The sequence below is a fragment of the Punica granatum genome, chromosome 4 (genome assembly GCF_007655135.1).
Source record: "Punica granatum isolate Tunisia-2019 chromosome 4, ASM765513v2, whole genome shotgun sequence".
Taxonomy (NCBI): domain Eukaryota; kingdom Viridiplantae; phylum Streptophyta; class Magnoliopsida; order Myrtales; family Lythraceae; genus Punica; species Punica granatum.
Genome location: NC_045130.1, coordinates 17,052,485 through 17,064,784, shown reverse-complemented (window position 1 = coordinate 17,064,784; position 12,300 = coordinate 17,052,485). Strand labels below are relative to the sequence as shown.

At 39.6% G+C, this 12,300-nt stretch overlaps 3 protein-coding genes across 4 annotated transcripts; 2 read left to right on the top strand and 1 right to left on the bottom strand.

Moving 5' to 3' along the window:
- The first annotated feature begins 1,446 nt into the window (after nucleotides 1-1,446).
- LOC116203273 (4-hydroxy-3-methylbut-2-enyl diphosphate reductase, chloroplastic) lies at nucleotides 1,447-4,831 on the top strand. Its single transcript, XM_031534946.1, has 10 exons — nucleotides 1,447-1,826; nucleotides 2,216-2,412; nucleotides 2,696-2,875; nucleotides 2,992-3,123; nucleotides 3,229-3,303; nucleotides 3,401-3,506; nucleotides 3,594-3,688; nucleotides 3,909-4,094; nucleotides 4,281-4,367; nucleotides 4,476-4,831. Exons 1-10 carry the CDS (start codon nucleotides 1,550-1,552, stop codon nucleotides 4,539-4,541), a joined length of 1,401 nt encoding a protein of 466 aa, XP_031390806.1. The 5' UTR covers nucleotides 1,447-1,549; the 3' UTR covers nucleotides 4,542-4,831.
- A 397-nt stretch (nucleotides 4,832-5,228) lies between these two features.
- Nucleotides 5,229-9,965, bottom strand: LOC116203271 (cytochrome c biogenesis protein CCS1, chloroplastic). Of its 2 annotated transcripts, none has more exons than XM_031534944.1 (8): nucleotides 9,503-9,965; nucleotides 8,846-9,065; nucleotides 8,645-8,756; nucleotides 7,727-7,999; nucleotides 7,045-7,310; nucleotides 6,417-6,573; nucleotides 6,251-6,334; nucleotides 5,229-5,744 (listed from the first exon to the last, which is right to left on the bottom strand). In XM_031534944.1, exons 1-8 carry the CDS (start codon nucleotides 9,885-9,887, stop codon nucleotides 5,592-5,594), a joined length of 1,650 nt encoding a protein of 549 aa, XP_031390804.1. In that variant the 5' UTR covers nucleotides 9,888-9,965; the 3' UTR covers nucleotides 5,229-5,591. The 2 variants fall into 2 exon arrangements, with proteins under 2 accessions (XP_031390804.1, XP_031390805.1); XM_031534945.1 differs by having other exon boundaries at nucleotides 7,727-7,963.
- Nucleotides 9,966-10,119: 154 nt separating this feature from the next.
- Nucleotides 10,120-11,104, top strand: LOC116203274 (transcription termination factor MTEF1, chloroplastic). The gene has a single exon (XM_031534947.1). The coding sequence runs from the start codon at nucleotides 10,148-10,150 to the stop codon at nucleotides 10,988-10,990; it is 843 nt and encodes a 280-aa protein (XP_031390807.1). The 5' UTR covers nucleotides 10,120-10,147; the 3' UTR covers nucleotides 10,991-11,104.
- Nucleotides 11,105-12,300: the final 1,196 nt, after the last annotated feature.

The following is a 12,300-nucleotide window of genomic DNA, read 5'->3' as shown; positions in this document are numbered from 1 at the left end:
TTATATTTAATTAAATCAATACCAAAATTTTCTTTTGAAATTTATTTAATTTTTGGGATGCAAATTAATAATTAATTTTTATGATAAATTTCTCCTAATATTTTATTTCAATCATGTTAAACGAATTTTTATTTCTTCTTTTTCGGTGCTCAAATTTTTATTTCTTTGTTGCCTATATCAGAATAAAAGTAAAATAATTTTGAAAAAAGACTGAAAAAAACTTAAAAGTTATAAATAAAAATAAAGAGAAAGGTTGTCAGGTTATTCGATAAAAAAAGATGATTGCTAAGAAAATAATTAGGGATTGGGGAAAACTAGTAATAAATTGGGAAGGTCAATAGAGAGAAAAAATAGGAATTAAATGAAATTAATTATGTTATAGTAAGTAATTCATACATAAGTGGAAAAAAGAGATTTATTAGGAATTGTTGTGTCAAATAAGTTTATTAGAAATTAAGTTAGTTAAATTATTATGAGGGGCCTTAATCAATTATGGGTAAGTACTCTATTATAGTGTTTAAAATTTTCCTCCATTATATGAAAATTCTAAAATGGGCATGAATTATATGGCCTAAAATTGAAGGCTTAAAGTGAGGGCTTTGGTAACCTTATTATTAGGTAGGCTGTTGGAGTAAAATAAGATAATTTCATTAAAAAAAACTCGACATAATATATTGGAAAATTTGCAAATTTTTGCAAGTTTGAGCGGGCAACCTAGTAGAACCTTATGCCCTTTCAATTCCCTTCTCTTATCACCATTTTCATTTTAAGGGCGTGCATCACTTGCTATTGAAATGCAAAGAGTGTTAGATTAATTTGGATTTGAGCTCATTAGACTCTTTAAAGGGTTAAACTCTTCATATCATAGATTTTTCTGCTCACAAAATTCAAAATTGAGACTTCAAAAGAGAAACGGGTGGAATCTATCCTTTTATTTTTTTGGGTTAAAGGACCAACTGAGGTGGTGTTTTCTCATCATCACTTAGGCGTATGAATCCCACTTCTAATCGGAAAAAAATGCGAAAATTTTCAAGTAAACATCGTATGCCCTTTTCTGTAATTTCACAAGGAGGTAATAACGGCTAGGAATATTAATAAAAAACGAAAGAAATAAAATAAACCGAGTAGTATTAGGAATCTTCGATCCATGGATCCTCTCCCCCACAAAATTCCAAAGACACGTAAAAAATGATAATAAAAAACAAGAAAAACACCAAACACGAGTGTTTCTTCACCTCAATAATTTGTTAATTAATTAATTTTTTTAAAAAAATTTTGTCTGCTAGCGGAGTCGTGGGACACGAAAAACAAGAAAAACACCAAACACGAGCGTTTTTTCACCTCAATAATTTTGTTAATTAATTAATTTTTTTAAAAAAAATTTTGTCTGCTAGCGGAGTCGTGAGACACGAAGTCCCACAAAAGTACAATGAGGATAAAATGCGCACCACACCGTTAGGACTTCGGGCAAGACCACACCCCAACCCGCCCTCTCTCTGATCGGTTTCCGTGTTCCATTTTCTCCTGCACGTGCGCGCCCCCTCCCCCCATGGCGATGTCCCTCCATCTCTGCCGCTTCCCCTCCCGGACCGACCTCGCCGTCCCGCCGGACGCCCTCGCAGGAGGCGCCGGTGCGCTCCGCTGCCGGAAGCAGCCCCCCTTCTCCGTGCGGTGCTCCGGCGAGGCCTCGCCTTCGTCCGCCGCTGTGGAGGCGGAGTTCGACCCCAAGGTGTTCAGGCACAACCTCACCAGAAGCAAGAACTACAACCGCAAGGGGTTCGGCCACAAGGAGGAGATCGATAAGCTCATGGATCGGGAGTACACCAGTGAGTCCTCCACCTCCCCCTGCTTGTTTGCTTACTGAGCTGCGTTGACTTCAGCGCTGATTGGGTGAACGGTGTTCTTGGGTCGATTGTGTGATTGATTGAGGAATATCGGATAAGATGCTCGGGTTGATGTATCGAGTAATGATCTTGATGACTATTGACAGTCTGAGCTATAGTACAATGATCTTTGAATTCGTAATTCTTATGCTTCGGATTTATCCACGATGGGGCTCGTGTTCTGAGTAGATATCGGATGATTATCATCTGGTCATTGGCTCGAGAGTTTCCAAATGGCAAAGAATTTGGGTGGTGGAATTTGTTCTTGAAGCTCGTGTGACTGTTTCAAATTATGTTCTTTCGCTGATTATCTATTTATTGGAGCTTGGCAGGTGATGTCATAAAGACTTTGAAGGAAAATGGGTATGAGTACACATGGGGTAACGTGACAGTGAAGCTTGCGGACGCGTATGGATTCTGCTGGGGTGTAGAGCGGGCTGTCCAGATTGCTTATGAAGCTAGGAGGCAGTTCCCTGAGGAGAAAATCTGGCTCACCAATGAGATTATCCACAACCCTACTGTCAACAGGGTATGTATCCCATGAAGTGAAATCTTATGCTGTTCCATCACTACATATATCATTACTACGGGCTTGCGGCACCTATGCCATAAGCTCATGGCTTTTCAAATTTGGTTTTGGCATTTCTGGCATGCTTGTACGTGGAGTATGATTTATAAGATCCAGAGGGGTTGTCCTTGGTTGTGGCTTCTAACTAGAAGAACTGATTCCTTGTATGGAGTATGTGTGGGGAAAATTCTATTAAATAAGATCATCAAATGAATCTCTAAGCGAATTATTTTCTCTATGGCAGCGTTTAGAGGAGATGGAGGTTGAGACTATTCCTCTTGAGGAGGGGCAGAAACAATTTCATGTGGTTGACAAAGGCGATGTTGTTGTTCTCCCTGCTTTTGGAGCTGCAGTTGAAGAGATGCGGATTCTGAGTGAGAGAAACGTACAGATTGTCGATACAACCTGCCCATGGGTGACTAAGGTATGTCTACAGTGTTTGGCAGCAGCTCGCTGTTCAAATTTAGATGTTTGTAGCTTGTGAATTGTTTGTCCAACCTCTCTTTCAGACTATTAAATACTTGTAAAATCTCGTTGAAGGTCTGGAATGTGGTTGAAAAGCACAAGAAAGGTGACTACACTTCAATAATTCATGGTAAATATGGCCATGAAGAAACCGTAGCTACCTCATCATTTGCTAAGAAATATATCGTTGTGAAGAATATGAAGGAGGTAATGTCTCAAGTAGCAGCCTTTATCATTGAATTAGTCGTGTGGCATTTCTAATGTTTATAACTTCATCTTCATTTTTCTGATGAACACTTTTCTCTTAACTAGGCAACATATGTATGTGATTACATCCTTGGTGGTCAACTTGATGGATCTAGCTCTACCAGAGAGGCATTCATGGAGGTACTTCTGTATGCTGATTCTTCCCTCGTTTCTCACTAGGATCAGACCTTTTAAGTTTATAAACCAGTTGACATGGTAATTATTGATTTTCATGCAGAAATTCAAACTTGCGGTTTCCAAGGGGTTTGATCCTGACAAGGATTTAATAAAAGTTGGCGTTGCCAATCAAACCACAATGCTTAAGGGCGAGACTGAAGAGATTGGTAAAATTCCAGTCTTGACACCTAAATCTATCTATATCTCCGCGAACTGTTTTCTTGTTTAATCAGATTATGGTTTATATTATACAGGAAAGTCGGTGGAGAAAACTATGATGCGCAAGTATGGAGTGGAAAATGTCAATGAGCACTTCATGCCCTTCAACACAATCTGTGATGCTACTCAGGTACAGCACTCTTCATTTATGCAATCTTGGTATATTACTTATCCAGACTTTGTTAAGGGACGTTTATTGCTTTTGTCTTGAAGATTTTTGACCAAACATGGTAGTAATGAAACAAGATTACCTGAGGAGGAAGAATTACTTTGTGCATATATATCTGATAAGCATGGTCTGCCTTGTTAAAATACTGCTAAAAGAATCCAAATTGTGCTCTTTTTGACAGGAGAGACAAGATGCTATGTACAAGCTGGTGGAACAAAAGTTGGATCTGATGGTGGTTGTCGGAGGGTTTAACTCGAGCAACACCTCCCACCTGCAGGAGATCGCAGAGGAACGTGGGATCCCTTCCTATTGGATTGATGGTGACCAGAGAATAGGTCCAGGAAACAGAATAGCTTATAAACTGTTGGTAAGACTGAGAACTACATTTCTCTCTTTTCATTTATCTAACAGCACAAACCCCCCCGCCAAAAAAAAAAAAAAAGAAAGAAAAAAAAGAGTCTGAGAACTAAAATTTCCACTATATTTTCCTTTTTCTTTCTGAATTGAACCCGTTTTACTCACGTGTTGCATCATTCTATTTCTGTCAAAATAGCATGGGGAATTGGTGGAGAAAGAAAATTGGCTACCCGAGGGTCCCATCACAATTGGTGTGACTTCTGGAGCCTCTACACCTGACAAGGTGAGTTCCTCGTAACTTCTTCAGCTTCTCTCTGGGAAACTGTGTCGCAACTTCCAAGCGATTAGCATCATTGCCATAACCCGGCCTCTCACCCTGTTACTGGATCAGGTCGTTGAAGACGTATTGGTGAAGATCTTCGACATCAAACGTGAAGAGATTTTGCAGCTGGCGTAGAAGCACGGGTTCTGCAGGTCCCGTGAAATTTACTGAGTCCCTTTGTTGGTCCATGGAGGGCCCAAGATACTTAATCGGCTCTTCTTTTATGCTGTTGGCCATTGATATCTATCAGTGTAGCATCTGCTGTGACAAAACTCAGCTGTAACTTGCCAAATTTGTAAAAAGATGGATAGTTTATGGTTTGAATAAGCTTGTTTTATGAGAAACATTCTTCAGGACCATTATATCATGTTGTGCAAGCAAGTAGTCGATGTATGATGGTAATGATCAAATTGCGTTTCATATGATGTTTATCGAGTAATATAATGAAATCACAGAAAATGCTAATGAACCTTGGTCTTTGCTGCATGATGTGGCTGGAAAGTGTCCTCGTATCATCAACATTTTCTGGGCCTTTTCCAGCTTCCTCGTCTGAATCACTTTTGCCGCTTCAGTCGCTGCTTTGGGATTCTTGGTCCGTTAGTCGAACGCTCAATGATGTTGATGATTGACAGTTATCACTCTGATCTGTTGACATTTCCTTCCTTAAAGCAGGATAGTTGGTCTCTGTGAGGCCTATGACCAACATGGGTCAATTACCTCTATTCATAATATGCATGTTGGGCCAAGTACAAAAGAGCCAGATGACTTGAGATCATCTTCAACATCAGTCTCTTCGTTTTCCTGAGAATTACTGATACCGGGGGCAGGGAAAGGGAGAAGAACATCCCATTTGCCTTCATCGATTTTCAATTTTATAATTGCTAGTATACATTTAAGTGAATCTCCCAACTGTACTTTTAGTGTGCCACCAAAATAAAAAAGAAAAAGGAGAGGCTATTCAGGGACGTCCTCAATGCGTCTGAGATAGAGGCTCTCCCTTTGCAAATTTCAGGAGACGAACTTGACGAGAACAATATCAATTGAATCGAAGAAAGAATCGATCCAACTGTTTCCCTGAGTCATGCAATTGGCTCCGCCTCAATCAAATGGAGCAGGCAGAACTTCGTCCACCTACCCGGACACAATTGAATGGAAGTTAGGATCCATACGTTTGTGCCTCGGAAATCAACTGCCTACACCTTCGGGATTCTTGGAAGGGGATTCAACTATTTCGGGAACTCGATCGAGCAACCGGTTCATCTCCTCAGGGAACTCGGCTTTTGCTCGGTTCGTCTTTCCCCCGACAACCACTGCAGTTCCATCTTGCATCGCCCATATCTGGCAATATATCAAGGCCACAGCCAAAGTTTGCGTAAGAAACACAATAACTGGTTAACACACGTCAATCATTTAATTTCAGAGTATGAACCAACATCACATTTACGCTGGTACTGCTATCTACGCACAATTATCTGATAACGTGCCCTCAGCACACATACTACACCCTCCCTCAAGAAATTTACATGGTCTATAAAACATGCGAGAAAATCCTAATCATCAATGCGTACACTGGCCCCGTTCCATCGCCATCTCATGGGGTTACTTTTCATGGCCTCCCAACAGGATTTGGACTCAAGACCATAAGGAGAGGAACAAACTTCAATACTTTTGTGTTAACCTCTCATGATTCAAGTCTAGTCCATGATTTGTAAAGCAAATTATATGATCCCATGCTATCATCCGCAAACTGAAATACTTTTGACTTGGCAAGCAAGTGATAGAACAAATGTAGATAATCTTAGTAAGCAAAGCAGATTAATGTGGAGCAAAATAGAATCTCTCACTTGAGCATGAGATAAATAGCTGATGCAAGTTGTGAGCATCAGAGCTCCAAACCCAGCATACACGACAGGCACTCCTGGATCAGTCTGCATCAGGAGTTGATCTTTTAGCTTTGATGTGTAAATATGTGTTTGAGAACAACTTTTGCAGGAAGAGAATTTTCATCACCTTCAAGTCGAGACCGGAACTGCCTATGGCATCTACAATGACAACTTTTGTGCCACCAATGTCAATGGGAAGCTTAGAGTTAGGCCGTCTTACTCCCGTGAACTTCCCATCTTGGTCATACAGAACAATCGATTGGAGATCCCGGGCAAGCATAGATCTGAAATGGCGCAAGTTGAGGAAGGAAAAAAGGAGATAAGACTATGGCAAGGAATAGAAAATAAAATAATTGACCATAGAAGAAAAATGAGAGAAGTAATGTCAACATAGACATTCGGTTTCCAACTTTTCAGATTTAAAAGATAAAAAAAGCTTTATCATTATCAAAAGTACAGAAGAACCTTAAAAAATCTTTGGTGATATACCATCTTCAAAAGCAAGAGCCTTACTTTTGCAGATTTGAGAATCATACAAGAAGGAAAATAAATAAATAAATAAATAAATAAAATGAAGTAGGCATAAGGTGAACTTCCACAGTAATGCATTGTTTTACAACTTTCCTCTTCGGAATTAGAAAGGAGATAAAAAACAGGGTAAGAAAATGAATTAATACAGTCCTCCAATTGATCCTTAGCACCTGCATTGCAGGAAGCCCGCAAATACAATATATAAAGTCGGTAAAAATACTCACATTCCCTTGACCTTGGGGGAATCGTCATCTCCAGTGGGTAAGAAGGTCCCAAAAAGTTTCTTGTCCCCATTGATCTGTAGAGGTGCCATGGGCAAATTGAAAGGTCCTTCATCATCCTTGAGTATTTGCAGGGTGGAAAAGCTCCAATCTGTCTGGTATATGGTAATCCCGCCGTATCTTAAAGGATCATTCACACTGATTGTCTTTCTCATCACCTCCTTTCCACTGAGGTCTAGCAGCGAAAGATCAGTGTGAAATTGCGAAACCTGCACGTACAAATGAAGAGGGCAAAAGTCACCATCAAGAGAGCCTAAAAACATCATCCACTACAATAGCAGGGTTACAGGATTCTGCCAAGTTATGGCATATTTCCATGTCAATTTAATTAACATTTAATTTTGGTAATTGGACTATGAACTTGAGGTCTATGAACTATTTGAAGAAGCATAAAATCAATTCAAGCTCAATGATTCCAATATATCCCAAAACAGATCCAGCCTACAGCTAAGAAATCGGAAAAGAACAATTGTTCTGTAAAGAATTGAAGAAGATTCAGTTATGCTTGTGAAACTACTATGTCCTTTAAAAAAGATGTGATCAACCAACTATAATCTATAATATCAATATAACAAAGGCTCTCGAGATAACTTCAATCTTTTCCACATGAAAAGGTGAGACGTACCTCTCCACTATCGTAATAGTCCATGTAGAATCTGTTGACATGTACTTCAGTATTAAAAGCTTCAGTTGGAGTTGAAAGAAAACCACTGGGACCCAGCACATCACCAATGACAAAGTTCAACCCTTGTGGAACTGTTACAGAGCCTCTAAAGCTTCCTGCAGCGCTAACAGTACCGCCCACCATTATCAGAAGCATCGCCAAATGTACTCCAATGGGGGCAAATCGACCAGCTAAACCCTTAAAAGCATATAAAGATGGCCCTTTGAGGAACACCTAAAGCATATAGTTAGAAAGTATTAACTAACACCGACACGATTGAACATGTAGCTTAACTAAGTCGTGATAAAAAAAAAAGGCAGGGAGAGTAAACAATCAAAATACATGTATGCTGATGGTTTACAGCTTTTCAAATGCTATACTCCAACGAGATTAAAGCACATGAAGTCTTCAGCAATGCCAATGTCATTAACAATAAGACAACTTTATCTTTAAAAACACAAATCAGTGGCTATTAAGTGGCCTGACTTCTTGAAACCTTAACCTTGCAGAAACTTTCATAATGCACATGACACAAACTTTAGCGCTACCCTCACGTATTAACTGGGCTTGCTTGGTGCAGATAGAACTCAAGTTCAATGTTAGCCAGATTAACCAACATTTATAATTTTCAATGGAATAATCTATCCCTTTGTGGGACTGCTGACACATTTTCCAGCTACTTGTTTCATGGCTTTAATTTGAGCTGCGGTTCCTACTCTAGAGCAACATGGAAGAGAATTGAACAGAAACATAAGTAGGATTTTACCAAGACTGGAACTGAAGGTGTGCCTTGGTGACACATTAAGTAGCATATCTCGTAAAAACTCAAATTGATCAAAGCGTACGCCAATATCATACACCAAGCATAGATCAACCTACCTCATATCCTGCACCCATCAAAATGACGCCCAAATCTTCAATTGATGCCCTGGGAAGAGTGTCCGAGTATTCCTGCTTGCGAATGGCCTCTGGAGAACTCATAAATTTCCATCTATTCATACAAATAAATCATGTTAATAAAGTTGCTTCGATGGGTTAGCAAATGAAGAATACATTTATTATTGGACAAATACATCAAACCTTCTCGCGACTTTAACGATGGGGATCTGAGTGGTGTAAGTGCAGGCCATGAGAGAAGCGGCAAGAAGAGCCAGCATTCCTAGGAAAATTGGAGATGAGAACATGTGGTCGAACCCAAGGGTAAGAACCCATCTCCACGTGAAGAATCCTAATACGGGATTTTCTTCTGGGTATTTCTGGAAATAAAATCCTGGAGCCTCGCCTTGATCAATCACAGTTCCTGCATAGTGGAGATCATTTAATAGCGTGAATCCAAACATCATAAAGTGCAAACAAAAGCTCCATAAATCTCATAGCCAGCTCATTTAACCGAAATTCAAGCAAGAGGGAACCAAAAATTTTGCAATGCAGTCAACAGAAATATCCTAATCTTTCACTACGAGAAAATTGGGCAAATGACTGGAAAGGAGACATGTTCAAGATTTCATAGTAAGAAGACAGGAATGTATTGTATGGTTTGTTTCAGTGATGAAAGAAGATAAAATACATTGCTTTCTTGATCCTAAAACCCGAAAATGTAGTTATAGAACTGGATAGAGAAGAAATGAATCTTTAGGTGGATGAAGCTAATGTGGTTCATAAAAGAAGTAAAATTTCAGTTGGAATGACAAAAATATTGATCATTACTGATTAAAGAGCCATAATAATATAAAGTACCAAGAGCCATGAGAGCAGCGACCGTGGCCATTTCTCCAATTGCCAGAGGCAAGTTAGATAGAACAGCCAAAACCCTTCTGGAAAACCTCTTAACTAATCCTACACCACCGCCTCTTCCCGACTTTCCTGCTTCTTCCCCGCCATCACCCGCAAGGTCACCCTTTTCCTCGGCCAGTGGTGGCGGCACCTTCTCAGAGAGCAGAATCTTCTGAGACACAAGCTTCGCATTCTTCCTGGCATCCAGGGAGGATTTCAGCTTACAAGAAACCCTGAAGTGGAGGGCTCTGTTTCTGTTGCAGAGACTGTGAATCTGGGCATTGCAGGGGATGAAAAGGGTTCTGGGCAAAGATGGGTTCAGGCGATTTATAGAGTGAAGAGACTCCATGGGAGGAGATAGAGCACAACCCCTTTGAGCTCAGCGCATGGCCTTTTCTAGTTTATCCTTGCCAAAATTGTAAAAAGACTAATATGGGCTTTCGGAAGTGAGAACATCTCCAATGGTTTCCCACAACCTAAAGGATTGTCTGATTTAATTATCCCGACCTTATCTTCTGGTCCACCCGAACAATCAGCACCACACAAAAATGTTAACTTTTCCCGCTAAAGAAACAGAACTAACTAAAGAGTTGCACTCAAACACCAGCCATGGTTTACTCTCTGTGTCTGTCTGCCGCCCTCTCCTCTGTTTCTTCCCCTAAACCCCTAACTTCCCAGACTCCCTCTCCCTCCCAAAACCCTCCTCTTTACATCAAATTCCGAACATCCCACCGCGTGAACCTCCGGTACCTCAGGACGCTCGGGCTAATCGACCCAAAAGCCAAGCTCCACACTTTACCCTCACCGGAAGCTGTAGACCAATTGATCGCCAGAGTCGATTTCTTCCAGTCGAAGGGCTTCTCAGATTCGGACTTCCCCCGAATCGCCTTCCTCTGTCCGCAGCTCTTCTCCCCCGACTTCGACCCGGCAGAAACCGAACCCGTCTTCGAGTTCTTGGCCAACGACGTAGTGGCATCGGCTCAAGAATCGTGCGGGTTGATCACGAGACACCCGCAAATCCTCCTCTCCAATGTGGAATACCGCCTTAAGCCTGCCCTCGATTATCTGAGGCAGCTGGGCGTCGAGAAACTGAACGTTCCGACCACCTTGAATGCGCATTTGCTGAACACACAGGTCGAGAAGCTCCGCGCGAAGATCAGGTTCCTCAGGAGCATCGGGCTGAAGTACGAAGAATCTGCGACGGTCTGCGCGAGGCTGCCGGCGATATTCGGGTACAGCATAGAGGAGAACCTGAGGCCCAAGTACGAGTACCTGGTGGAGGAGATGGAGAGGAGCGTGGAGGAGCTGAAGGGGTTCCCGCAGTATTTCGGGTTCAGCTTGAGGAAGCGGATCGCGCCGAGGCATCTTCACCTGAAGCAGCGGAACGTCCGCGTCCCTCTGAATCGGATGTTGATGTGGAGCGATGAGAGGTTCTATGCAAAGTGGAAGTGAACTTCGCAATTCTTCGAACGTATATAGTATCCATTGAAGGCTGCAGTTCACCCAAAATGTACAAACTTTCAATTATTATAATTATAATAATTATTATTATCATCATCATCATCATCATTTATTATTTTCTTGAATAATAATAATAATAATAGGCGATCCCAATTCTTTCCTGAATAATTATCGCGGCTCACGTCATTAAAACTACGAGTAGGCAACTCGAGGGATGGAGTCCATTTAATTGGGCCGACTGGGAATATTCTTTTACATGATAGCAACGATGAGTATCCAATCATGGTTTTCTCACGAAACAATGAGAGACCGATAGACTGATCATTTTGCATTCTGGATAAAAAAAAAATATCAATACTTAAGAAATTACTATTATTCTGGTGTCGTGGAACTCTAAGTTTAATTTCTTGCAAACTCGCGAGTCACCCTTACATTAGAAAAAAAGATTTCCGTATCGTTTGGTAACGTAGTTAAGTTTGATTTAATTTGATTCGAGAAGATGAATACGAAAGTAATTGGAAAAAGTATGTCAGAGAATTTGAAGAAGAATATAACAAAAGTAATGATTGTGTTGTTGAATTGAAGAAAAAGTGTTGAAATTGAGAAAAAAAAAATGTTAAATAGCTGAAAGAATTTAGTATCAAAAATTAATTTAAATAAATAAAAAAATATGTGAGAATTTGAAGAAATAAAAAAAGTAACGATTGTACTGTGAATTGATGAAAAATTAAATTAAATTTTGCAAGCAAACAAAATAGACTCTATTTTACCTTAAGTATCATAACAAGTTGAATTTCGATGTAGCGGAGCGGACAATGCCTTGATATAGTTTTTTTACCGGTTAGTCCAGTATAGTCAGTTAATATGTAGATTCATTATTTAATATTAAATTGAATCCATATCTATATCTATATAGTAAAACGGACTACACATCGCATTAAATATGATCATACTAAATAGGAGTAAAATAGTCAATTTAAATTTATATAATAATTTTAATTACACTCAATATATAATAAATACCGTTTATAAATGTAAATCATAAATACAAAGTCCCGTCCCCCCAATATTGATTCAATAAAAAGTATGAAAATGAATATTAAATAAGTTTTATTAAAAATTTAAATTGAATAAAAGTATAAATGATTAAAAGCCACCTTGGAAAAAAAGATTTTCCAATCACACCAAAATAAGATTTACATATAGGAACTAACCATTAATTAAGCACATATACAATTAAAATACAAATTATTTACTCAAAAACAATAAAAGACGTATTAAAAATATGAAAATAATTATTA